This window comes from Cyprinus carpio, chromosome B15, assembly GCF_018340385.1.
Source record: "Cyprinus carpio isolate SPL01 chromosome B15, ASM1834038v1, whole genome shotgun sequence".
NCBI classification, from domain to species: Eukaryota; Metazoa; Chordata; class Actinopteri; order Cypriniformes; family Cyprinidae; genus Cyprinus; species Cyprinus carpio.
In genome coordinates this window covers 19375188-19399765 of record NC_056611.1, presented here as the reverse complement: position 1 = coordinate 19399765, position 24578 = coordinate 19375188, and the positions used below count along the sequence as shown (strand labels likewise).

The 24578-nt window shown below is 36.7% G+C and overlaps 1 protein-coding gene across 3 annotated transcripts; it reads right to left on the bottom strand.

Annotated features, from left to right (window-relative positions):
• Window positions 1-2010: 2010 nt before the first annotated feature.
• On the bottom strand, window positions 2011-24366 carry LOC109088454 (large neutral amino acids transporter small subunit 4-like). Of its 3 annotated transcripts, XM_042739651.1 has the most exons (15): window positions 24209-24366; window positions 22478-22703; window positions 18492-18720; window positions 18289-18344; window positions 18126-18202; window positions 11915-12007; window positions 11700-11833; window positions 11059-11261; window positions 9074-9217; window positions 8023-8040; window positions 7209-7335; window positions 6935-7067; window positions 6610-6683; window positions 6391-6514; window positions 2011-4825 (listed from the first exon to the last, which is right to left on the bottom strand). In XM_042739651.1, the coding sequence occupies exons 2-15, from the start codon at window positions 22635-22637 to the stop codon at window positions 4664-4666; spliced, it is 1734 nt and encodes a 577-aa protein (XP_042595585.1). In that variant the 5' UTR covers window positions 22638-22703; window positions 24209-24366; the 3' UTR covers window positions 2011-4663. The 3 variants fall into 3 exon arrangements, with proteins under 3 accessions (XP_042595585.1, XP_042595586.1, XP_042595587.1); XM_042739652.1 differs by lacking the exon at window positions 8023-8040; XM_042739653.1 differs by lacking the exons at window positions 2011-4825; window positions 6391-6514 and having other exon boundaries at window positions 6610-6718.
• Window positions 24367-24578: the final 212 nt, after the last annotated feature.

Here is a 24578-nt window from a genome sequence, read left to right as displayed (position 1 = left end):
ACTCCAAACAATCATTACTTAGTATAAAACGAATAAAAGACAAACATACAGATACTTGAATTTGGATATATATTTAGACATTATTAAAAACATATTTATCAAAGTTTTTGCATTAGTCAAATCTGGACACAAAGAAAGCATTTTGTTACTAATTTTTGCTTCATATAATAGCTTGATCAGTCACATGAAAGTAATCAGTGTTAAATACCATAAACAGAAACATGGTCTGAAAAACTGACAAATTCATATTTAAGTAGCTTTATTGGCATGGTAAAAAGGTTTTACAAAGTATAGCACTTCATAGTGTTGAGCATTGTCACATAACATCATTTTGATTATAAAGTTTAACATCAGCTCAGTGGTGTAAGCAGATTATGAAAGTTCAATGTAAAGCCAAATCAAATAATGTTAACACTAGCTCACAATTCAGTATGAACACAGCTTATGAAAGGAGCATGTTTTAATTAAGTTTTTTTTTTTTTTTTTTTTTTTTTACTGTATGTGTACGTTAAAAGTACCATTCCGGCAGCAAGAACGATCCTGAACTAAATTAAGATTAATGTCTTGGTTAATGTATTGGTCTTGGCATATGATGTGTTTATTGAACCAATCGGAAAAGAGTAAATGAAGAGTCAGCGAGAGGCTCATTTGATTGGCTACAAGAAGAAGGTGGACCCGCCTTGCAAAACTCAGTTATTTAGAGAATGAGAGAATCGTGCCAAAATTGTAAGCGCAGAGAAAAGAAAGACGGAGCTGTAGCCTACATATCGGATTATTTCAGGAATTTTTTGCCCCACATGTACAACAGGTCATTTAGACATTTGCAACAGTTAATTTTTTTACACATATAGATTGGTTCTATGCAGTCAGTCTGTTTTGCAGTTCTTTAAACTGTTGTTATCGCTTGCAAATCACCGTTCACAGGCTTGCAGTGCTTTTGACCGTCTTTTGGCGAAAAAGTGTAAGTGCCAAAAGTGTAAGCGCGTAAAAATGGAAGTCAGAAGCATGCAGATCATATTTATTTTGCTTTAGCATGAAGCTGCAGTTTCACAATTCATGAATTACACTTACAAGTAACAGTAAAATGCTGCAAATCATTCTTACGCTTGAAACGTGATTTACACCTTTATAAAGCTTCTCTTGCGCATGCAAAATTAATTTATGCTTACAGTCTTATGTACACTTCCACAAATATTACCCTGCGTATGCAAATCTTTTTGACGTCATTTTACCTTCATATTAGATGTTCTTGTTCCGCTGGTTTTAAATTTAGGATAAGACTACAACAGGAGGGATTTGGGTGTGAAGGTGTTTTTGTATTTAGATCTAAGCATGTCCTGTCCTAGACCTGACTTTCCAGTCAGTATGAAGACCAAAGATAACTTCTTTCTCCATTTCACGTGAATTTATGTTCAGCACGTGTGTATCTCTGTAGTTTTACTGATCTTCGGTATTAGTCTTAATATAGTGGATAAAATATTAATTGTTAGATATGAAATCTTATTTTAACAGCCTATTCAGTTACTGAAACTAAATATTTCTGGGAGCGTCTTTAGTTGCATGTTTCTCTCTCTCTCTCTCATTTTGAAATATTTCACCCTTGTACAACATGATTATATATATATATATATATATATATATATATATATATATAATATATATATATATATATATATATATATATATATATATATATATATCCTCAAGTTATATCCTTGGTTCCATCCTCTTCATTTTGTGTAATTTTCTGACAGTCTGGTGTCCTTTTATAGAAATACCTGTTTAAATTACAACATAAGTATATTATATATATTGAATAAAAGTTAACAGCGCAAAAGGTTGAACAATCTTCCAACATTTACTGAAATTGTAGATGAATTCTCAAAAAATCTTTAGATGAACTCACTCTGCCATCTACTGTACTATTTGCTGATCTTCAAAAGCAGTTCATAATCTTAGATTTTTATTTTGGTTTATGCATTACCAGAAAAAAAGATGCAAAAACAAACATTCCATACAAATGTTTTTATTTAATTTCACATATCTGATATTTTGTTGGGATATTTATTCAGAAAGTTGCTATATAGTGATAGAATGATGAAAACCAAAAGCCAAAATACAGTAAAACGCCCACAAAAAAGAAGAAAAAATATGTACACATAAACATAACTGAAAACACAAACTACAGGGTAGAAAAATCAAACAAATAATCAACAAATTACACTAAAAATACAATACAGAGAGAAAATATTGGTGTTAAAGCTGTTTTTCCCACTTTTTTCCACTCTTACTGCGTATGGGCATTTTCCACACTTATACAAGTACAATGGGGTATAATAAATCAACATTTAAAATTAAAATAAAATGTGATTGTTACTTGAGAAAATAATGAAAATGTAAGGTATGGCAGTGAGAAAAAGTGCTACTTCTCGCATTCTGAGAGCAAAGGGGTTTGCTCTCACATTCATTATGCTAAGTACAGTACTGCTTTAGATTGGAATTCACTTGCAATATCCAGTCATGTTCAAGCCAGCAAATGCAGTCCATCCAGTACTCACGTCTAGCCTCAGCTCTGACAAAATATTCACAAAAAAGTGTGACAGACAATAAGTCGATGTTGCTAGGTGCATCTGACCTGTTCCTCTTCAGAGGGGTCATAAAAAGAGGTCACATTAATGGCCAATGTTGAGAAAAGATTTACTCATCCAGGATCTCATACAAACATAATTTCAAATAAGTTTAAAATGAAAATACTGTTAAAGTAAGTGAGGTTGTGATTTAACCATAACCCTACCATCTTTCAAATCAATGTTTTGCTGAGAAATGTTCAGTGATTTATGCAAAACACATTAACTACAACACTGGAATCAAGAAAAATGGTTTCAAGATATTTGATTTTACATAATTTTTCACACTATTTTCTGAAAATACCCATCTGTCATCTGTCTAAAATACCCAATTTCGCTCAATTTTATGTAGTTACCACATTTTATCTTTCATAGGGCACAATACTGGCCTGAAACCCATTATAAGCTGCAAATATATGGGTTTTCTAAAGGGATTGTCATCAAGCATGTCTCAAAAGTCTCCCTTTTTTAATCGCTATGAATTAAATTCAAGTTCTTATCACCACAAGGTTGAGTAGCCAACTAAATTCTGTTTTCAGTTTCTGTATCTTGACCAACACAGAAATCTTGTTGCTTTTCTATTCTATTAAGCACCGTAGTTAAATGGCAGCCAACCCAGAAATCACGAGAACCCACAAAAATCCTGTAATGTGGTTTTCATGTATATATGAGGTTGGAACAGAATGCATATATTCCGTAATGGCTAATGCAAGCACCTCTGTAATTATAAACCCTGTAGTGTAAGATATATATGTATATATTTATACGATAATGGCATCTAATCTCTTTACCGAGAGTACAATGTGTCTTATTTTATACCCCTCAATGCACAAGTGGCAAAGCAAAGCTTGAAGGGATCATATTGCAGGTGACATCTGATATGAATTATTACTCTAAAAGTGAAACACCCTGAATAATTGTTTGAGTCAATACAAGGAAATAAACACTAACAAGTGAAGCTCAACCAGTAGTACTGCATGGGGAAGTGGTATAGGGAACGGTACGAGTATTGCTGGTGAAGGCTAATCCCCAAAATACCGCCTTAATCCAAACCTTTTAGACCCACATGGCTTCTACAACCTTCCGAATGGACTGATATGTACAAAATGCATTATCTTGCACGTATATGTACTGAATCTGCATGCCATAGCAAATAATAGTACTATTCTAATACTAAAATTATTTTAGTTTACATTAGTCTCAGGTGCCATGGTCCAAAAGTCCTTTAAAATCAGCCCAGTTCAGACAAAGCTGTAGTTTCATGCTTGTGCTGTCTAAAGCATGCTGGTACTGTATATACTGTATGAGATTAAAATCTAAAATCTGCACACTTCCATTGAAAACCCATATGGGACAGATAACAAGCAGCGTCGTTCTGCTTTAAGGTAGTTAGTCAGTTTGTCATATTCAAACCTCAATGGAGGGTCCTCGTCTCATTTTTCAGCAGCTTTATGAGCTGAGAGCAATGTAAATTGTTCATAGTGAATTCAAATCAATTCACAAATGGGTTTTTAGTTGCAGAAAACAAGCTTGGCAACAAAGCTGAACACTAGTGACGTAGTAATACTCTGTTCAGGAAGCGTCATCAGGCTTCCTCAAACCTGATAGAATTTCACTGAATCTGCTTCGTCTTTTGTATCATCATGGTCTGAAATTCAAAAGGTAAAATCGTGAGAAAAGAGCGCCTTTCTCTTCTTTCTTGTCAGGCAGGATATAAAGTCTAGAAGTCCTTGTCTGTTTCAAGGACAAGGGCATCATTTTTTTTCTAGACCTGTCTTTCACAGTGTCCATTCAGTCCTTTGTGTGTAAACATGTGTTTGTGTGGCACATTGTGAGACTCTCGGTTGCTTTGGCTGTATTTTGTGCCTGTTTGAGTATTATGTGCCTGCTGGGAATACATGAATGTGTGTGACAGACAGAAGGAGAGATCAGGGTGGTGTTTATCACTCTTCTTGTGACTTTCAGTTCTCTTCTTTTATTTCCCACCCTCCTTCTTACTGCTCTTTATGCAAGCTGCTGTCACTTGTGCATTGCAGTTAGACAAAGGCCTCAGGGGTTGTGCCGTTGTTGATCTGGACGTAGATCTTGGGGTCTTCCTCCCGCTCCTGCTTCTCTCGGCGCAGCCGCCTGCCGTAGCACAGAAGATAACTGGGCAGGCAGAATCCCAACATGCTCAGGACCAGCAACCCCACGTTAACCTAAGCAGAAGGACATTAGAGCTTAGATATGAGCAAGCACAAATCTGAAGTTAAATAGACTATCGAAAAAGAAAAAGAGATGGGAGGCAGATCTGGATGCGAGCTTGTAATTGAATGTAAGGAAGGGCGGAGTTTAAGGGGACAAAATGATTGGAGAAGTCCAGTACACGTCAACAGACAGAACTCACTTCACTGCAAGACTGAGTCAAGATGTTTTGATTTAAAATTATAGGCTCAATTTAATTTTTTTTTTATTATTACATATACACGGGTGAACTGATCACAATGAGATCAGTAAAATGCAGTTAAACAATAGGTAGTTTATATAATAGTTTATGCCGACTTTAAGCATGGATATAAGCAAGTATTCATCATAAGGGGTGACCCTTTGGTAAAATCTGAACAATCAGACGTCAAAAACTCAGTGATCAATACTGATCTGAATGTTTTTCTCCCTTTGCTTACTTTTATTATGGTGCCTTTCTGAAGCCTGGCCACTATATGCTATAGAAAGCCGACTTTTTATCTCACGATTCTGACTTTTTTTCAGAACTGTGCAATATGAACTAGAATAGCGAGTTTTAAATTCAGAATTCTGAGAAAAGAAGTCTGAATTGCCAGATGAGATATAAACTCGTAATTCTGAGAAGAAAAGTCCAAACTGAGAGGTGTACACTTGCAATTGAGAGAACTGAGTTTAAATTTGCAATTACCTTTTTTAAGAAAATGTCAAAATTGCTATAAAAAACTCAGAATTGTGAGAAAAAAAGTCAGAATTCTGGGTTTATATTTTGCACTTCTGAAATTTTTGCCAGTGTTAAGGCCCATTCACACCAAGAGTAATAACTATTAAGATAACTATATTAGCGTCCACACCAGTGGACGATATCGTCCGTTTATTTTAAGTTATAGCTGTGGTGAGGACTCTGCTATTCTTTAATATTGAGAACGATTTTCAGAACTACATCTTTATCGTTATCTGTATAGTTATCGTTCTTGGTGTGAACAGGCCTTTACGGTGCCTTTATTACTTGAATGAAAGAAAATGAAGGTAAATAAATTAGGACAGAATTTTCATAATCCCATCAACCATCTCTATAAATGACATGAATGTATGAACTACACTAATTCATTCAAAAATTTATTGCAGTCCAAATTCAAAAAATCCCAGACCCCTTTTTTTCACCCGACCCCTTCTCCTCAGACTTGACACACACACAGGTTGCCAGATTGACGACACAAATAGGAACAAGCGCACTTGATGATGAATGAAATGAAATACGCTGTATTGTCCGCCAACTGGCAACCCAGGGTGCTGAAATACAATTGGGTAAACTGGCAGTGGACGGGTTTCACAAACCAAAACAAAGATTGACATTCCGGCCTGGAATGCACATTTTCAAAGGAGAATAACTGACTGTAGCATTGTTTTTCAGATAAACAAGTATGTTGACGTTGCATATTTCCTAAATATCTGCAAACATATTATGGTATTTTTATGTTTTAGTGGAGTCAAAATCTCACATACAGCACCTTTAAATATTAGTAACAGACTGTCTGCTCACCCAGAGTGGATCCCCATCCAGTGGACCCATCATGGCCATGAAGAGAGGCTGCTGCAACAATGCAAAAAGTGCGCTAATGAGGGACTGCATTCCCGTCAGACTTCCAAACTGAGAAGATGGGTACCTGCACTCATAAAAAAAAATAATAATAAAATTTTTTTCTTTAATCATGAATTAAAGTAACTCCAATCCACATCCAAAACACAAAGCCATACTTACACAGCTGCATACAAGCCCCCAACGGCAGAGTGGATGAAGCCTCTCACAATGGTGTGCAACACAAAGGACAAAATCTAGGAGGAAAACAAGAAACCAAGGTTTCTCAGTTCTTCCCCACAGCGAAAAAAAAAAAAACATAAGTAATGACTAGTAGCTAGCTTTAAAATAAAGACAGAGTTATTGCTGCCACTGAGGGGCGCTGTTGTGCTACTGCATCCCAATCCATTAGCTGCAGTAACATGTGAGTGGCTCTGCACCACTTTCTCTCCGACTGGGTACTTTATCATCCTGCAGACAATTAGACTGATGTTTTGCTCTCAGTTACCTGTAGATGAAGATTGGGCACCAGGCAGGTCATGCCAAAGCCAACCAGCAGCAAATTAGTGAAGATGAATGCGCGGGTGGCATTGCTGATCTTCTGGATCTGTCTGTCAGGTTTCTTTGGCTGAGTAGGATCCCTGAAGGAAAAGCCAAAAGTACATTACACAGATGCAATGCCACATTAAGCTTGTAATCAAATAACAATTACGGATTGGACTGGCTGGTGGTAAGTGTCAAAATGATGCATTAGGCAGCAGGACGCTCATTGTTACACTCACTTTGCGACTTGTTTCTCATTTTCGTCCTCGCACTCTTTGAGCTTCCAGTCCATGACGTAACCAATCACAGGGGCCGTCAAGAGACACAGCAACTGTAGCACCCCGAAGATAGATGTGTACATGCTCACTGAGAGAGAAATAAAGTTGAGTTTTAACATGTTTTAAAGGGTCATTACATCAAAAGAAGGTTCATTTCGGCAAACAGTGATGTCTACTTTTATGATGTGTTACTGTAAAACAGATATGCTACCATTCAAAAGTCAGTATGATGGTAAATCACAGTAAAAACCTGGACAAAATAGTAAAAGTAAATAATTAAAATTAATATATTAAAGTTAAAATTAAATTAAATTTATGCATTTAGCAGACGCTTTTATCCAAAGCGACTTACAGTGCATTCAGGCTATCAATTTTTTTTATCAATTTTAATTTTATATACAGTATATATATAAAAATATTGTATAATATATCTTTATAACTTGAGATGGAACAATAAAATTAATTAACACTAAAACACATGATTTGTTTCATAAAAAATCAGGAATTTACAGCATTTAGAAATGGAAAAGACACGCATTACATAGAAGGACCCATGACTTGCTCCTATGAAGGTTTGGTGGACAGGTGAATGATTGGATGGACATTATACTGTGCACAGCATCCAGTCAGTCTCTAACCACCAAGGGCTTTTACATGACAACATGAATCAATGTCAAATGAAGGTGGAAAAGGAGGTGAAGGAGGGAGGAACTTGGTGGGGGGTATGTTGAGACAAGTGAATCAAGAATGCATCTCATTTTGCCTGCAGTCTTACCCATTTCCATCCTCTCCACTGAAAAAACACACCAAGCAGCATGACAGAAGAGAGTGCAAACAGAGGACAAGAGACAGACAGCAAGGAATTAGCAACGTGAACCTGCTGTGGCCATCCGACTACATATTAAACACATGATTAAAAGTGTTAGGCAGCCAATCACAGCGTGTGATATAAGAGAACATTTAAGAAGGAAGCTGTAAGAGGAAAAGACTAGAATGCAATAGTGCCTTTTAACAGCCTTTCCCCCCCATTTCCCAGTCATTTTCTCCATAGGCATTTCAAATAAATCTTCAATAAAGAGGTCTAAGCCTTAAAACAAACTATACAGCTACAAAATGAATCATAATACTAAAAACATTTCAACAAAAATTTGAAGCAAAAAATGTATATGAAAAATCTTAAAAAGGATTTTAAAAGGATTTTAAGTGTATGTGTATGTATGTATGTATGTATATATATATACATATATATATATATATATGTGTGTGTGTGTGGTGTGTGTGTGTGTGTGTGTGTGTGTGTGTGTGTGTGTGTGTAAATGATATAAAATATATATAATTTACATACTGCAAAAATTCACAAAAAAATCTGATTTAAAATAAATTAATATATTAGTATTACAATATTATATTAATACATATACATATATAATTCTTATAATTACAAATATATATAAATATTTTACATTTAGTGACAAATATTAAGATCACTTAAAATATAAGTAGACAGAATTATATAAATGTAAACATTATAATAAAATCATATTATTATAAACTATTATACATGAATATATATAATAGAATATACACTAAATAATAAACTATCTGTAATTATATATGAATCTCTTTGGCTGCAGCAAATTCTATGATATCATAAAAATCTATTTCTCTATGGAGAAAATGAATGGGACCATTACTTCTGGAAACCAACTGTTGCTCTCTGTTCCACAGGTGACATTCAGTGTTTGAGCAACAAAAACTGCCATTAGCCTGAAGCATCACACAGCTTGTTTGGCAGCATGATGTGAGTATTTGTCAAATACACATACCTTTGCTTAGGTCTCCTTCAGCAAGGGACTCCAGAATATTGTTCATGGCCCCCATGTAGAAGATGAGACGGAGCTGAGTCACACACATTGTGATGAGGCTGAGCATGAATATGGGGCTAAAGATGCTCCGCATGAAGGACTGGGCTGAAAAACACATTTAATAAAACTATCATCAATAACAATCATTTTTATTATAGAAAATTCTAGTTACCGGTCAAAATTGTACACTGTGATTAGACATCCAACGCCTTCAATTATGCACCTATTTGTACTGCCATGTCATTTCCAAAAGCATCTTTCCATGGAAAACCACTGTGATTTAACCAGGATGCTTCAATGCCTTAAAAAAAATGGCAAAAGCATGCAGCGCCCAACAGTGTTCTGTTCACATGGAAAATAATTCTGCGAGTGTTTGGATGGCCAGGCAACACTTCAATGCCTAGCACAGTAACACAGAGGCTGGGGGTCTGGGTTTGTTAATAATCCACTAATTCGAGTGCCATAAATGCATCCACTGACCAGCACTAGACAAGCCTTTACAGTGCCTGTTACCTGGTACATTGGGAATCTGACCTCAACACACCTGATATGCTCTGCAACACATGCACACACACAAACAAACCTCATTATGAACCCAAGTACACAAACACACACACACACACACACACACACACACACTCACACTTTCCAGCAGCCGACAATGAGTCAGTAGTAGACTGCAGTAATGGAAACACAGGGTGGTGAAGGCATTAGCACTCTAAGGATGACAGTAAGACGGGATCAGCATCAGTCTCTCTTTCTCAAACATCTCCAGCAGCGTCTCTAAAACAGCTCCTTGGCACTACTTGCCCTCTCCCTCGCCACCATCTCCACCTCTGCCAATTTTAGCCCCAGACATACACCAGTGCCATGGCTCCTCCAGAAACGCAGTCTGAATCGATTGCACGCTCCGTTTAATACAAAAGAGCCCAACCGGGAACCCCGCCGAGGGCTGCAGAACCCAAAAAAAAGGTACCAGTGGGGAGTGAGTGAGTTTGCAGTATTCTGACAAGTTTGAGGTGAATTTGGAATAATTGCACATCACAGATTTGGGTTAGTAGAAGCAAAGTGCAAACGCAGCGTGTGTCTGCAGCCTTGAGTGGTTTAGCAACCTTAGATGTCAGGAACCGTGTGTATGGCTAATGAAGGAATCCCCATGCACAATAAAGGGGATTTACTGAGGAGCGTTCATTTACACCACCCCTTGTCTGCTCGAATATTCCCCGCATGTCTGGACAGCAAGGGGCGCGCAGCGAGGGGGAAGATGCTGTACAATGGCAAGAGCCAAGTCTCTCTGTGTTCTGTCCAGTTCTTTCTGGAATACGCATGAATTCGGGATTACATAAATCACTTCAATTTGATGAACAAGGACTTTGTTCAAGACATTAAAACAATGCAAATACATGAGATTTGGTAATCCGATTAAAACTAATCAAGTTGCAGATAACTTTAAATTACTTGGCAGTTGGCACTCATGTCACCAGCTCATTAGAATAAAACCTGAATGACACATACTGTTTTATTTTATTAAAAATATATTTTTTTATTATTTATTTTTTATTATTTATCTTTAAAAAATATTTTATCAGCAAATCAACATGAATGATTTGTAATTAATTAAACTGAAAAATGAACATGAATTGTGTTTGGTGCAAAAACATGACCTGACCAATTTGATTGAATTTCTAACATATCTTACTTATTTTTATAACTTTTTTTTGTTTGTTTTAAATTTCCTAAAACTTAAAGAGTTAGTTCACCCAAAAATGAAAATTCTGTCATTAATTACTCACCCTCATGACGTTCCAAAACCGCAAGATTTAAATTTTTGGGTGAACTAACTGTTTAAAAATCAACATCTAAAAAAAACAACAACCAGATTTTAATGTGGTTTCAGACTGATAAGATCATCAGAAATTACACTGGTCAGTAAGAATGATACTCACATTCCTGCTCAGACTTGCACTGGACCTCCAGATCGAGGGTTGATAGGCAGAGGTTATTGCCGTCTTGAGCGGCCAGCTGTTGTGGATTGTTCTTCATTGAGTTGCCAACACTCAACCTCCGCCCAACGGTGGTCACCTGCCTGTAGAACTGTTTCCCTGTGATCTTATGGTCAAAGCCCAGCCAGCTGAACTTGATCTTCACACTGTTAAAGAGACCAATTTGAGCATGAGATACACAATATATAAAATGTATTTAATTAAAAATACAGTGAAACAGTAATACTGTGACATATTATTTTAATTTAAAATAACGGTCCATTTTAAATTGTAATTTATTCCTGTGAAGTCAAGCATCATTACTCCAGTCTTCAGTGTCACATGATCCTTCAGAAATCATTCTAATGTTCTAATCTGCTGCTCAAGAAACATTTCTTATTATTATCAATGTTGAAAAAAGTTGTGCAGCATTTTTTCAGGATTCTTTGATGAATAGAAAGTTCAAAAGAACAGCATTTATTTAAAATAGAAATCTTTTGTCAATGTCTTTACTATCACTCTTGAACAATTGAATGGATCCTAGCTCAATAAAAGTACTAATTCCTTAAAAAACAACAGCAATGCACAGACTCTGAACTACATACGTGAAATCCATGTCCTCAGGTCCTGGGAAGGGCTCGAGTGGCCAGTTGAAGAAGCAGTTGATGAAGACCAGGCCGGCACAGCCAGCCCACACCAGAAGAATGGTGATGAAGGCAATACCGAGGTCGTAGATCACCTGATAGAGCAACAATCATTATCAATACCACTGATTTAAGATCGGCTTATTAAATAAGTCTAACCTGGGACTCAGATTTACCTTTATTCCTGGGAAGGTGACAGCGGATGAAGCATACGAGCCAATCATGAGTGCAATGAAAGTGGAGCGGAGATCACCAAACATGTTGGGAAGCTACAGAAGAGACAAACAAGGGATTAAAAATCTTCAAGTGCAATAAAAATACGTTAACATTTTTAGTGACTGTACTTGGGCCTAGTGTCCGTCATGAGTATAAAAAGCAAATATATTTATCTATATTGTGAACATAATATTCGAGCCACGAGCAAAATAAACATGGATTTCTTGTAACAGGAGCCACTGTAAATGACAAAACATGTCAGATATAGCAGAAGGTATGAAAGTAAACATTACATCAGGGTAACAGTGATATTCTCTGGTGGGAGCAACATGTAGGTGGGGGGACATCGTTTGAAAGGCAACTGCAAGCCGGGAATATTTTTAGGAGCAACAGAAAGTGTGAGGGACACTGGAGAAGCTTGCATATTAACGCTGCTGCCTTTGAGCTGGGCGGAGGAGTACAGCACTGGCTGTTCCAATCTGCACTGTCAGGGTAAACAACTGTCAGACCCCACCAAGAAAATATAGAGGAAGGAAGAGAGCCTGAAAGCCTAAGATAGAGAATGTAAGAATTAAGTGGGGCAGAGAGAGCAAGAGGGTATTCTTCAATAGTATCAATATATTCTTCAGGAGAATATTCTTAATGATCATAAGTCGACAGCACTCTTGAATATTTGTGTCATTTAATTGAATTATTATTAAATTATTTTATTATTATTATTTGTTTTTAATTGATTTATTTAAAATGTGCATTGAAATGTATTTTTATTTTTTTAATTTATTTAAATTGATCTTGGAGACAGAACCTCACACACAAAAATGTAAAAAAAATAAAAAAAATAAACAAACCAAGACACAGATAATAAAAAATAAAATAGGAGTGAATAAAAAAAGTATACAATTAATACAATTATGTAATTAATTAATATAATTTTATAAGTGACTTTTTATAATTAAAAAAAGGTTTTTTTTGCTTTTTACACTTTAGTAATTTAGTAATGCATGTAAAAGTTTTTACATTTTAATAAGTACAATTAAGTACAATTTCATTTTAATTAAGTACAAATGTTCCATGTAGTCTTATTGTGGTCAATCTGAATGTATAATAAATGTAAAATAATTAGCTAAATTCTCTTAGTAAAATAGTTTTGTATTTGGAATATAGTACGTCACACCATTATTTTTATTTTATTGTACAATTTGTTATTAGACTTGCAGGGTGTCATATCGTTCTAGTACATGTTCCTTCTTTCCTAGGTAATTTCCATTTTCTCCGTATACAAATCCTCCATCTACTTCCCACCCGTCGACAGCTGACAGTGTCTTACTGTATATGGCATCTCCTCCACAACACACAGTTCAAGATTTTCTAAGAACTCTCTGGACGTCTTCCACTTCAAGCTTGCTTCACAGTCCAAAAGCTTGTTAAAGACAAAGAATGAAGGAAAGCTCTCCGTTGGAACCCAACCCAGACGTCATTCACTGCCTCTAATTAGAGTAAAGGTCATCTCAGAGCCAAAACATCCCAGATGACACTTACAATAACTCTCACACACCCAGCGGCCCTAGACGGCATTGTGCCTGTGGCTGGAGAGGCTGTACAGGAACAGAGCCAAAGACGAACAGAGCTCCACATGATGGGCCTGTCAGACGGAGACTAATGGCTATTTCTTGGAGCTGAGAACATGTGAAGTACCAAGAGACTGTTTTAACAACACTATGTTCTTCTGCTTTCACAGACATTCACCAGCTGCAGGCGGTCACGTGATGTCAGAGACTTATTACTATCAATGTTCTATTCAACATTGATAGTAATAAGTTTTAATAATATACTATTTTATATATTTTAATAATAAAATGTTGATAATAAAAATTATCAACATTTTCAACAGATAATAATAATGCTAAAAATAAGACATATTTCTTAAGCATCATATTAGCATATTAGAATGATTTCTAAAGGATCATGTGACACTCAAGACTGCAGTAATGGCTGCTGAAAATTCAGCTTTGCCATCGCAGGAGTAAATTACATTTTAAAATATATTCAAATAAAAAAAATCTATTTTAAATTGTATAATACAAAAAGAGACTTCTTTCAAAAATATTAAAGAATCTTATCACAATCTTTTGAACAGTAGTGTTTATTAGAAAAAAATAGTGATATTTTGTTAATTGTGTCACTGGGTGTTTTAACTGTTGGCACGGGGTTATCTGAATTTGCATTATAAATAGTTTAAACTGAGTGCTATTTTTAGCCTTGAGCTTCCCAGAAGCAGATTTAATTAGGGACTGGTGTGTACTAAAGTCAGTGAGTGCAAAACTTGATTGATTTGTTGAAATACAAGGGAAATTCTGAAATGCCCAAGTTTCCCTCTCTCCAAAAACACCTATCAAAACTGATTTATGTGTTAAGGTTTTGTGGGAAAACAAATCAATAAATGTTTTAATGAGAAATCACACCCATCCTCATTATGAATTTGGCTTACTCATCCCCGGTTGTGCAACATATGACCACAGAAAGGTGTCTAATCCTTTTTCCAGCTCTCTGTCTCTGTGTGAGGAAGGACGGTGAGTCATTGTAAATGGGTTAAGGGGGGAGGGCAATGAAGTGGCTAAATCATACTTGCTACCCTGAGAAAAAGACAACAAGAGAGAGGAAGTGAACACAGGGACAGAAGTGAAAGAAAAATCTAGTAAAGGCAGGTCAGATCCTGACATTGCAAAGTCCAAATATAACTAAGAGTCACAGAGAGTCTGCCTGTGATATTCATGTTACTTAATATCCACTTGTTTATTATTTGTTTCAAATTTAGCTGACTGGTTGGCTCTGGTGCATTTAGATGACTAATTATAAAATAAAAAACATTCACATCTCATTTTAAGCCATTTCCCAATGGACATATGGCACAACAGCAGTGTGAACAACATGAAGAGTGTGTCTCTGATAACGATGGCATGAGTGTTAATTAATCTAATATTTTCTGGAGTCTAAACGCCATCCTAAGCCATTTTTCTATTCTCATCTTCACATGACTCAGCATCCTAAAAGAAATGGGTTATAACGGGATTGAGGGCAGAAATGAAGGAAAAACAGCATTAGTGCATCAGAGAGTGAGAGACAGAGCTAAGATACAGAGGAACAGGATATCCCCAATGAAATTTTATAGCTTGCTATTTTATATTTCCTAAGAAGACATAAATGGATGATTTATAACATATAATATGAGTATGGCATACTGTACAATAAGAGTATAGAGCTATAAAAATGAACATGGATTAAATTCTCAGTGTGTTCTCAGAGTGTTCTGGGTTGTAAAAAATAAATGTTCTTTAACACTGCCTTGTTTTTCACTGTAAAAATATGGTAACATTTCTAAAATGAGATCAATTTACTCAAAACATTAAATTGTGTAAGACAATAAGATGTTTCAGATAATATATCTATATTTATTTTAATCCATTGATCAATGGGTTTCAGTGGTTTTAAGAGCAAAACAACCAAAATCTGAGGTTGAGTTGGGAAAGACTTGATATGATTGCTTGTCACAGAGCCAGTGGGAAGGCAGATAGTGATAGACAGAGAGCTAAATCGGGAGATGAAGAGAGCTGGAGGAATGGACGGATGAAGGATTGAGGGCAGACAGTGAATCAGGTGGCTGGGACACTGCTGCCGGCGGAGGGGGTTGGGGACAGTCCCGCCATTAAACAGAAAGCTGAGTCAGTGCACTGGGAAAACATCAGAGGTGTGCTGGGAGGAAACAAGCTCTGCTGCACTCTACTGCAGCTGGGTTATTAACTGCTGAGTGAGCAAACACAGAGAGACAGATAGAGAGACATAAGAGTGAGGAAAAAAGAGGAAGAAGGGTAAACTGACAGCTTGACCTAACCTCTTAGGGTTTGTCTTCAGAATGTGAAGCTGGCTTAGAATACAACGTTCAGAGAACTTTCCCTTCTGCACTTCAATAAACTAGATTTCTGAAGTAATTATCAGCACTACCCACCAAAAAAAAAACCACCACCATTATACAATAATTCTTCTGCTTGCAGCAGGACAAATATTAATTTGCTACGGTGCTACAATTATTGTGGCCTAAAAAAATTCATGATAACGATATATCATGATATCTATAGAAATCGTGAAAAAATAAAATAATAATAAAAAAGTTATGTTAAATTAATCTTTTTTTGAACCAATGCATATACACACCATTGCATACAAAAGGAACAATTACACTAAACAGAAGAGACAAAAATTTTAAAGTTTTTAGCTTAGCACAGTATAAAAGTGCTAAAAAAAGTGTATAAAAAATTATGCGAATAAGTACATATTTTTACTCCAAACTTGCATTATAGCGTCAATTGAGCGTTTGAAATAACTTCTATGAACTGATTCTTATTTTACAGTATTCTACACAGTGATAAAGTGTGTGTCGATTAGCATTGCAATATAAATATACATTATCCATATGAAAATATCTGAGATGGCTTTAAGAACAGAGATAAAACATAGGTTGTAATCGTGTTTATTCTCATCGTGTTTCATAATACAAAACATTTCTTTTTTGCATTTTAATCAGCTACAGCGAGCGACAGCTGGATAGTTATTTGTTTTATTACTCCTATGAGTCTCATTGGAGACTTTCTGCACGAGGGTGCCCTCCGGTGTCGAGTATGAATGAAACAAATCACAAGTGAGAGTTTAACGCTCCATAATGGTGATGTTGCTGGCTTATTATGTGTCATCATATTATTGTATGTATACTATTTATTTTCAAATATCACCAATATCGGTATATTGTGACACCACTAATTAATAAATAACGATATTTCATTACAAGGGTTGTGGGTAGTTGCTTAAGCACTGATCTAGTCGGTTGCCAAGTCATTGCTAGGAAAAACTGCTGAGAAAGATAACAAATAAAAAGCTGAGGTATCGTTCATGTCTGTAACAAAAATGGTGCAGGAGGAGTTATGTGCTGAAATTTAGATGTGTGTTTACATTTATGCATTTACATGTATGCATTTAGCAAACACTTTTATCCAAAGCGACTTACAGTGCATTCAGGCTAACATTTTTTTTTTTACCTAACAAAAAATGCATGTTTAAATGTTTAAATGCATAACCCAATGTATGAGCAACAGCCTTAGCAAGGATCCTTAATAAATCTAAAAATAGCAACAATAATGAAGCTATTAAGAGATACACCCAAACAACAGATGTCAGACAGTCAGAACTATACTGTGAACCCCAGGTTCTAACCTCTTGCCACAACTACCAAGCAGTGCAAACCACAAAGTTTACAGAACAGCTGGGAAAAGGTTATAAGAGCACAACACCTGAGATAACAGCCTGTACTGTTCCACTATGCACTCAAGCATGCCAGTTCACTCACTCTGTGTGTGTGTTTTTCTCTGTGTGTATGTAACAGATGGAGGGTTGCCTGGACAGGCAGAGGCATGGTGCAAATGTAGAGAAAGAACCTGGGACAGAACATCAACAACACAAGCAGAGAAACTGGTTGTGGCAACGGCTGTGCCTTCAGCTATGAACTCTCAAGACCCTATTGAGGGTTTCTATGATGTCAGATCAGCGTGCAGAAACAAGAGACAACCACCTTTCAGCTGGAAATAAGCTCAACTTCCTGTTTACTTCAACCCAGTATGCTCTCTTTACATCTCCTGGTGATGTTTCGCAATATGAACCCAATGCACTGCAGATGTTACACTAAACATATGACTATATAAAGAGACACAACAGCTCTGAATGACCTTGCTCTCTACTTCAGCTTTATTCTAAGGCAGCATACTAAACAGAACTTCATAAGTAACTAATTTGGAATGCTCTATAGATTCCAAACAGACTGATCCATTTAGTCATTGAATCATTCACTCCACTAATTTGCTCAAAAACACTTATTTATTCAGAGGGCTAATGTGCTTTATGTGATTAATAGGTCATTGCTATGGCATTGCCATGTGCATGTGGTTGTACAACTGGAAATCCAGCTATGAAAAGAGTCTCTTTAAGGATGAATAAATGATGATGCAGCAATGTTTGGGAGCAGGAAACAGTGGCATGTGGCCAGTTTGCGAGACTGTGCCATGGCCTTTGTGCAAAAGACCGCAGAGGACACCCATGGAGACCCACAAATATGATATGAGCACTTACTGTGAGCGAGGTGAAGGTCATGCACATTCCTCCAAATCCATTCAGGGCCAGGGCAAAGAAGATCAGGATGGAAAGATCTGTGAAAGAAACAGACAAAGGAGGTCAAAGAGGGCAGAGACAGGTAATAACAGAATGGTGGTCTTAGGTGGATTTGCATACATACTTCTAGGTTCACTTGCTCCATATGCAATCAGGATGCAGGAGAGGGCAAACGAGGCACTAGGAAAAGATTATATATGATTATATATGTAAATGTACATATGATATATATATATATATATATATATATATATATATATATATATATATATATATATATATAGAATATTTTTCACCATATAAATGTAGTGCATTTTTCTCCTATACCTGCCGAGCAGCCTTAATTTGCGTGGGCCATATTTGTCCATGATGATGCCAAGGGGCAGAGTGATGGCACTGAGGAGGAAGGAGCCAATTGTGAAGGCCAGGTTCAACATCTCATCTTGCTCTTTGCAGATGAGCCAGCCATTCATCTGAAGATTATTCTCCTCCTCACCTCTTGGGACTACTGTCGTATCATTTTCATTCTCAGATGCGTTCTGCCCTGTACCGTTACCTGGAGAATTGGAGAGGGCAAGAAAGTATGAACCCTAACTGAGCAATTTAATCACCAAACTAGCACTAACCAGCATGGACCAGCAGTGTGTAAACTCATGCCGGTCTTTTCAGTAGGGTAGTCAGCAGTCACACGCTCACATGTAAACTCTATGGACTAATTGGAACCCTGACTTAGAGGAAACCAGTTATGAGACTCTGGGAAGTAAAACGGGAAACACCTTTGTGAAATATAGCGGCCACCAATCGCACCCCCCTCTCAAAGCCACCAGGATGCTGGGCAAAGGGTCACATAAACAAGCTGCTATACACAGTAAACAACTAGCAGAAATAGCATGAGAGTATATCAGAACCCCCATTGGAGCTCAGCCTCCTAAAACCAACACTTACCCACAACAGGGGAAGTTGTGGCCTAGTGGTTAGAGGGTTTACTCCTAAGGTTGTGGGTTCAAGTCTCGGGCCGGCAATACCACAACTGAGGTGGCACCAAGGCACCGAACCCCCAACTGCTCCCCGGGCGCCGCAGCATAAATGGCTGCCCACTGCTCCGGGTGTGTGTTCACGGTGTGTGTGTTCACTGCTGTGTGTGTGCACTTTGGATGGGTTAAATGCAGAGCACGAATTCTGAGTATGGGTCACCATACTTGGTTGTATGTCACGTAACTTTCACTTTTCACTTTCTACTGAGAAAGCATGAGCACCTTGACTAACATTTAACCCTGTTGTTTCACCCAGGCTTCCCTGCTTGTTTTGACTAGGGATAATCATACTTTGGCTGGGTAACAAGTCTCCTACTTCGTTCATGAAGATTCAAGAACACTGTTTATACTTGTGTTCTCTTAATATGAATATGTTCTGGAATAACTTGTTCTGAGAAGGACAGATGGGGGATGGGGCTGTTTGCAGCATATGAAGGAAGCCGTTATGAATGTAACAGGGTGGGCAAGAGACAGAAGGCCCTTGTGTGAGGGATTTTTGTTTAAATGTAATCAGTAAACAAACAAATGAGCTGTGTTTGTGGAGCAGAGATGACCTGAGCAGGTGACTGAAGATGAGAAGAATTGGGTTAAAGCTCACTGATTGATTTTTAGAGGACACATATCTACTGAGCTTTAGATGTTTTTAGAATGATGTAATAAAGGAGGAGCTGCCTTAAGTCAATACACACCAGTTTCAATATCTGCGGCAGTTAGCAGTTACAGACGGACATAAAAGTAGCGTGTTTTTTCTCTTTTCAAAAAATTAAATTAATAAAATGAATTAAATTGAATAAAAAAGGTTGTTCTCTATTAGTTCTACAATTTGAGCCACATTTAATCTCAAATTCAAAAGAAGATTACATTTTACAAAATGTAATGGAGGCTGTTAAGATTTTTTGGATTGTTTGATTATTATTATTTTTATAACAATGAATGGGATAAATGAATCATACATGAAATCTTAAATAAAATTATATTTATATTATGTTACACTACCTTTCAAATACAAGAAAATACAATACAATACAATAAAGACATTTATAATATTACAAAAAAAAATACATTTCAATGCTGTTCTTTTAAGCTTTCTATTCATCAAAGAATCCTGAAAACAAATCGCAGTTTCAACAAAGATATAAAAAACAACAACTGATTTTAAATTCAAATTTAAATTCATTTATTGTTTGTTTGTTTGAGTGCCAAATCAGAATTTTAGAATGTCATTGAAGTAATTTCTGGAAATTATTAAAATTAATTAATTAATTAATTATAAATTGTACAAATATTTCACAAAATAAATTAAGCTTTGATTAGCATAAGAAACTTTTCTCAAAAACATTTTTAAAAATCTTAGCGACGTTAAACTTTTGAACTGTAGTGTATAATTTTTCATAAATAAAAAATCAATTAAATAATAAATAAAATTGTATAAATATTTTACAAAAAGACCTAAAACAGGCTTCATTGTCTTAATGCAAAATATTTCTTCCTTCGGTTTTGGGGTGAAATATGACTTGCAGATGTTCTTGACAAGTTTTGTTGGATTTATCTTTTAGGTCTGTTCAGATGAGTGTGAAGCTCTATTTCAGATGTTTCAGAAGACACTGTTCTACTAGATCTAATCAGCAAAAAAAACAGAGGCAGCCAAGCCTGATTTTCCAATTGTTTTGATATGGAGAAGTGAGAGAAGAACAGAAAGAGGATTCGACACAAAACTGAAGCACAAAAGACGTCATGAACTCAGACTCGGCCAGATGTGCTAGGCCAAAGCATTTAGCCACACAAGCATTTTTCTAGTCAGTGTTTCCTCACGCCTGCTGATTAAAGAGAACCAACCAGCTTATAACATGCGGTGGAAAGCTGAGTCCAAGGAAAATAAGTAGGTGAGGAAATGCTAAGATAATCTCATATTTACATTGAGCAAACACCTGAGCCACATTTACTTCCTTGTGTCATCAGTGTCTGGAATCTCTGAACTAAACAAGATATGACGTTCCAAAGGAAACCTCAGACTGGTGCCAACAAGCAGATATTATGAAACCACCAGCTTCCATGTCGAATTGCCAGCAACCACGTGACAATACACATTAAGAACAGACAGGAGGTCAACAAAAATCAAATAGCATAGCTTTTATTCATTGTTGCTTACTTTTTCCCTCTCATATATATGTTGGATATATTTATTTTGCATACCCAAGAGATTATGGAACACATGGCTTCCATGTTTTTCCTTACCTCTGAGCGATTTTGCCCTGTGACAATGATATTTACATGAACTCCATTAGCAATGGTGCAATATGACTTTAAGGGCATCAGTACATTATGTAAATAAATGGATACAGGTTGTATAAATAAATAAAGTTAAACTCGGACATCAGTAGGAACACACTGTTCGTAGATGTACCAGATATGTCATGACCCAGAAACACATTATTGTGTTGTAAGAGTTGTAAGCAGACCTGAACAGTATGTTCCCGAGTAAGAGTCCACATTCATCAGGATTAATTAAGGAAGTCTCTCTTAAGTTTTCTTAAAATTTTTATTGTTTGATTCAACTATTTCTTTCATATTAGGACCTTAAGAAGATAGAGCTGGACTTGAAAGATTCTTTACTGTATTTAATATTAAGCTAATCAGATTGATGTCCTCTAGTCTGTTTACTGTGAAATCAACTCTGTGACGGAGCTCAAATTATGTAGACCCCTCTGCCAACGTTCTGATGCCAAACAAGCTTGTAGATGCTGTTTGTAATTCCTAATGGCAACACAAGCTTGAAGGCTTCCAAATAAGGTGCACTGACTCTCCGTGATCGATTGATATTCAGGTTTGGATTCCTCCACAACCCTTGCGATGTGCGCCAGACAACAGAGTTTTTTGTTTTTCACAATGCTGTATTACATTCACTCACACAATGAAGTGATTATAAAATCTATTAACTCTTGCAGTTTTAGAGAGCAGCCTCTGTTGAGAAATAAGAAAATGTTGTAGGTCAAATGAACCTCTTTGTTAGAGTGTTTAATGTAACTGCATCCAAAAGATATTTTAGGTCAAGCAGCCAAACATTTATTGTTCAAATCTGAGTGGGGAAAGTGTCAAAACAAAGCTATTAGTAAAGCCATTAATATGGTGTATAGGTACCATTTTCCTTTGATGTTCACATAATTATTTGCAGCATTCAATCTGGCATCTATAGTGCATTTAATGTCTTTATGAGTGTCAATAAATTTCTGTTTGTTTCTGTAACCTGCACTGAATGCAGTTTTTTCTCCCCTTCCATACCTGGTTCTCTGCAGAGGTAGGAGTAAAAGCCCTCTGATTTTAGCATAATGAGCAGTGAGCCCCATCCGAGCAGGACAGCAGAGAACAACAGGTTTTCAATCACCGCAGTAATCGCCATCCACCATCGCCTGGAGAAGGCTGTGGCCAGTGAGGGGGCCATGACTGAAGGAGATGATACAGTCTGTGCTGGTACTACTGAGGAAAGACCCCTAAACTTTGGGAAATCCTGTGAAAGTGGCAAAAGAGTTGGGTATTAGATATTAAATGGTAATTTTCAAATAATATTTTTAAATTATAAGCACATTTACATATTAAATACATGTATAACGACACATTTTACATTTTTATATTTTTTTTTATTCTCCCAACGATTTCACAACATTGTTTTTCACAGCATATAGTGAATGTTCATTTGTTGCCAGTTTGTTGTAACCGCAACTTCCACCGATCACCATTTATATCCCGTTTCTTTGTCTCGCTTAGCTACAAAACAGCTCATAAACAAAAAACAGCTGAGTTCCAAAAAAAAATGTTGTTGATTGAAACTCCGCCCATTAGCCCGCCTCTAGTCTCGCCCTGCTATCCTCCGATTGGCTGTTCGAAAGTTCGCTTCTCCCCTCATTGGCTACGCGATAAACAGATTCAGAGAGCAGGTCCATGTGAGACCAAGATCCAGCCGGTTCGAACCAGTGCGGCGCGAGTGGATGCTTTGTGGTATTGATATCTTTGTGCAAAATCTATTTAACCACGGGGGAAGTGACAGTGCGTCACTGTTGGCTTTGCATAAGCGACGCGGTTTGTTGGATGCAAATAGAAATCTTGTACAAACTGTTTTGTATGTTCATTTAAGATTCATGAAAGGCATTGGAAATTGGTCGTTTTACTGGTTGGATTTTCTTTTCTGATTTGCGCGCGGTGTCTCATTTGTGTTAACGATAACAGTATCCTGCGGAAAACAAGCAGCCCTAAAACTGGTCTGAACTGGACAGGCATCATCATCACCATTGCCTCCGCCTGTGTGTATGTACCCCTCTCCCCTCCTTCCTCATACAGAGCTCAGCTGTTCCATGTATACACTCTCTGCACACTGAATAACAGACGCGACAAACGCACTTCCTGGTTGTCGCTTCACACTTTTGTTCTGCTCTAGGCAAAATAAATACTCGCTGTATTAATGCGGATATTGTAAAATACACCTAATATATGATGTACAAGCAGTTCATAATATGAAACTGCAAAACACGGTTTCTGACGGCAGATGTAAAAGCCCGTATAACAAGAAGAATCAAATAAAACGCCACGTGCATGACAATCATTAAGCATTTTTAGGAAATAAACAACTGTCGAAGCTATTAGTGCAAGTAGAATGAAATACACAGCTGCTTGCGGTAGACATTGAACAAAGTTGCGGCATAAAACTAATACACCGCATTATATAGAAATCAATCAACACGTCTCCGTTCAGCTAACGTTACAGTTCATAACGCAAAACCATGCACTGACATGATAAAATATAGTTTTTGGAGAATGGTGGAAATGTGCTATAGTCGTTGTCATGTGGCAGAATTGTGGAGAAAAAAAAATCTAACATTTTTAAAAACAATTTCTAATTGGGTTAAAACAAAAATACTTCGTAAACGACTTTGTGAACGAATGCAATAGGCTACTAATATAATATCAACAACCTTAACAGGTAAACTTTCAACAGAGCATCCTTACAAAAAGTCATACCTATTTCCTTCACCAAATCCTCGCTTCCGGCTGTCTTCAGGGTAGAAAAGGTATAAACAACCTTCTGGAGCCGAGTTCACTCTTTAGGTTATGTTCATACATCAGTTTATATTCCAACATCTCTTATTCTCGATTTTATATTTGCACCGCTTGCTTCACACAAACAAGCCAGCTTCCCCATTGGCTGGCTCCTGAGCTAGAGATGAGACCAGCCAATCAGAGCGCCGTTTGTCGAATATATATAAATAATTTCACATTATATTTTGCTGCAGCTCAAAGAAAATTCACAGAACACACCGGATTATGTGCAGATGTGGTCCCTGCTACTATGCTACTGTGTTTGATTACCATTTATGACTTTTAAACATTC